Source organism: Penaeus monodon, chromosome 21 (genome assembly GCF_015228065.2).
Source record: "Penaeus monodon isolate SGIC_2016 chromosome 21, NSTDA_Pmon_1, whole genome shotgun sequence".
In the NCBI taxonomy this organism is placed as follows: domain Eukaryota; kingdom Metazoa; phylum Arthropoda; class Malacostraca; order Decapoda; family Penaeidae; genus Penaeus; species Penaeus monodon.
The window spans coordinates 14,288,078-14,289,183 of record NC_051406.1 but is presented as its reverse complement, the minus strand read 5'-3'; the positions used below and the strand labels follow the sequence as shown (position 1 = coordinate 14,289,183).

General features: G+C 45.8%; 1 protein-coding gene across 1 annotated transcript in view; it reads right to left on the bottom strand.

Moving 5' to 3' along the window:
* Positions 1-983, bottom strand: part of LOC119586253 — a 3,672-nt gene extending 2,689 nt beyond the window's left edge. The window contains exons 1-2 of the mRNA XM_037934958.1: positions 462-983; positions 161-359 (exon numbers count right to left, since the gene is read on the bottom strand). Of these exons, the coding sequence (XP_037790886.1) occupies positions 161-359; positions 462-947 (685 nt within the window). The 5' untranslated portion in view covers positions 948-983. The remainder of the gene's footprint in view (positions 1-160; positions 360-461) is intronic.
* Positions 984-1,106: the final 123 nt, after the last annotated feature.

Here is a 1,106-nt window from a genome sequence, read left to right as displayed (position 1 = left end):
CGAAGTGAGGCACCTGGATCCGGTTGGTTTACAATATATGAATGCTTGCCATTATGGTGAATATTCTGTATATAAAACTCTTAATGGCAGAACATGCGAAACGACAAATACTAGCGAAAACCTTCATAATTCAGCTGGATTAAAACAAAGGAAAATTCACCTCCGAACGTTCCTGGTTCGGCGTGTCCTTCCCAAGGGTCTTCTGACGCCAGCTCAATGTAGCCGAGCCCCGGGGAGTCGAAGTTGAATGAGCCCGCGACCAGTGGTTTCGGCGAAATATTCCGGATGTAGAGGGAACCTAACGTCTTCAGGTCGAAAAAGGCGAAAGGTTCAACTATTGCCTTCCTGAAATCGAGTTTCTGAAAATTGGAAGAAAAATGAAAATTGATTTTCGCGAACGTAGACCCGAAAAAGAAGTATCAAGACGTTTGTGTTTCTTTCAATCACTTTTTCTTCCTTACTGTGATGCCCCTCGAACGTTCGAACGCTGCTCTCCGGACCACAACGCGTTTTTCCGTCTGGTAAACGTGGAGTTCGTAAAGTCTGGGGGCGGTCAGTTGTGGTACTTCCGACAAACCGTTAAAATACAGCTTCAAGGAGATGAGTGAGTCGCTGGAAGCCCCGAGAAAATCATCCACTTGAACGAGGTTTGGACAAGAAGCTATCGAAATCTGAGTGAATTGGAGCTCGCCCAGAAACCCGACCGGCAGACGCTGTATAAGAGTGTTGTCGGAGATCCATAGTTCGTCGAACCTCGCCATGCCGTCCTGAACCAGCTGTCTAAAGAAATTCTCAATTTGGGAGACTTCCAATTCTCCTGAACAGATAACCGATCTTGTTACACCATTTCGCACACTACAGGCAGTCGTTTGTCCTGCAGCTTGCTGGTAGCTGCAGAGAAGCAACAAAGCCGGTGTATAAAACAGTAGAAAATTCTTCAGGTGCATCTTGGCGGTGTCAAAGATCGAACGTGTCTAAAATATCGCCGTCAGTTCCTTTTATACACAAGGCGTGACGCACAGACTTTTCATTTTTTCTTTCTTTTCATCATATCATATCTGTAAGCCGAGATAACTAAAAGCACCAGCGAAGCCCAAGCATTGGGT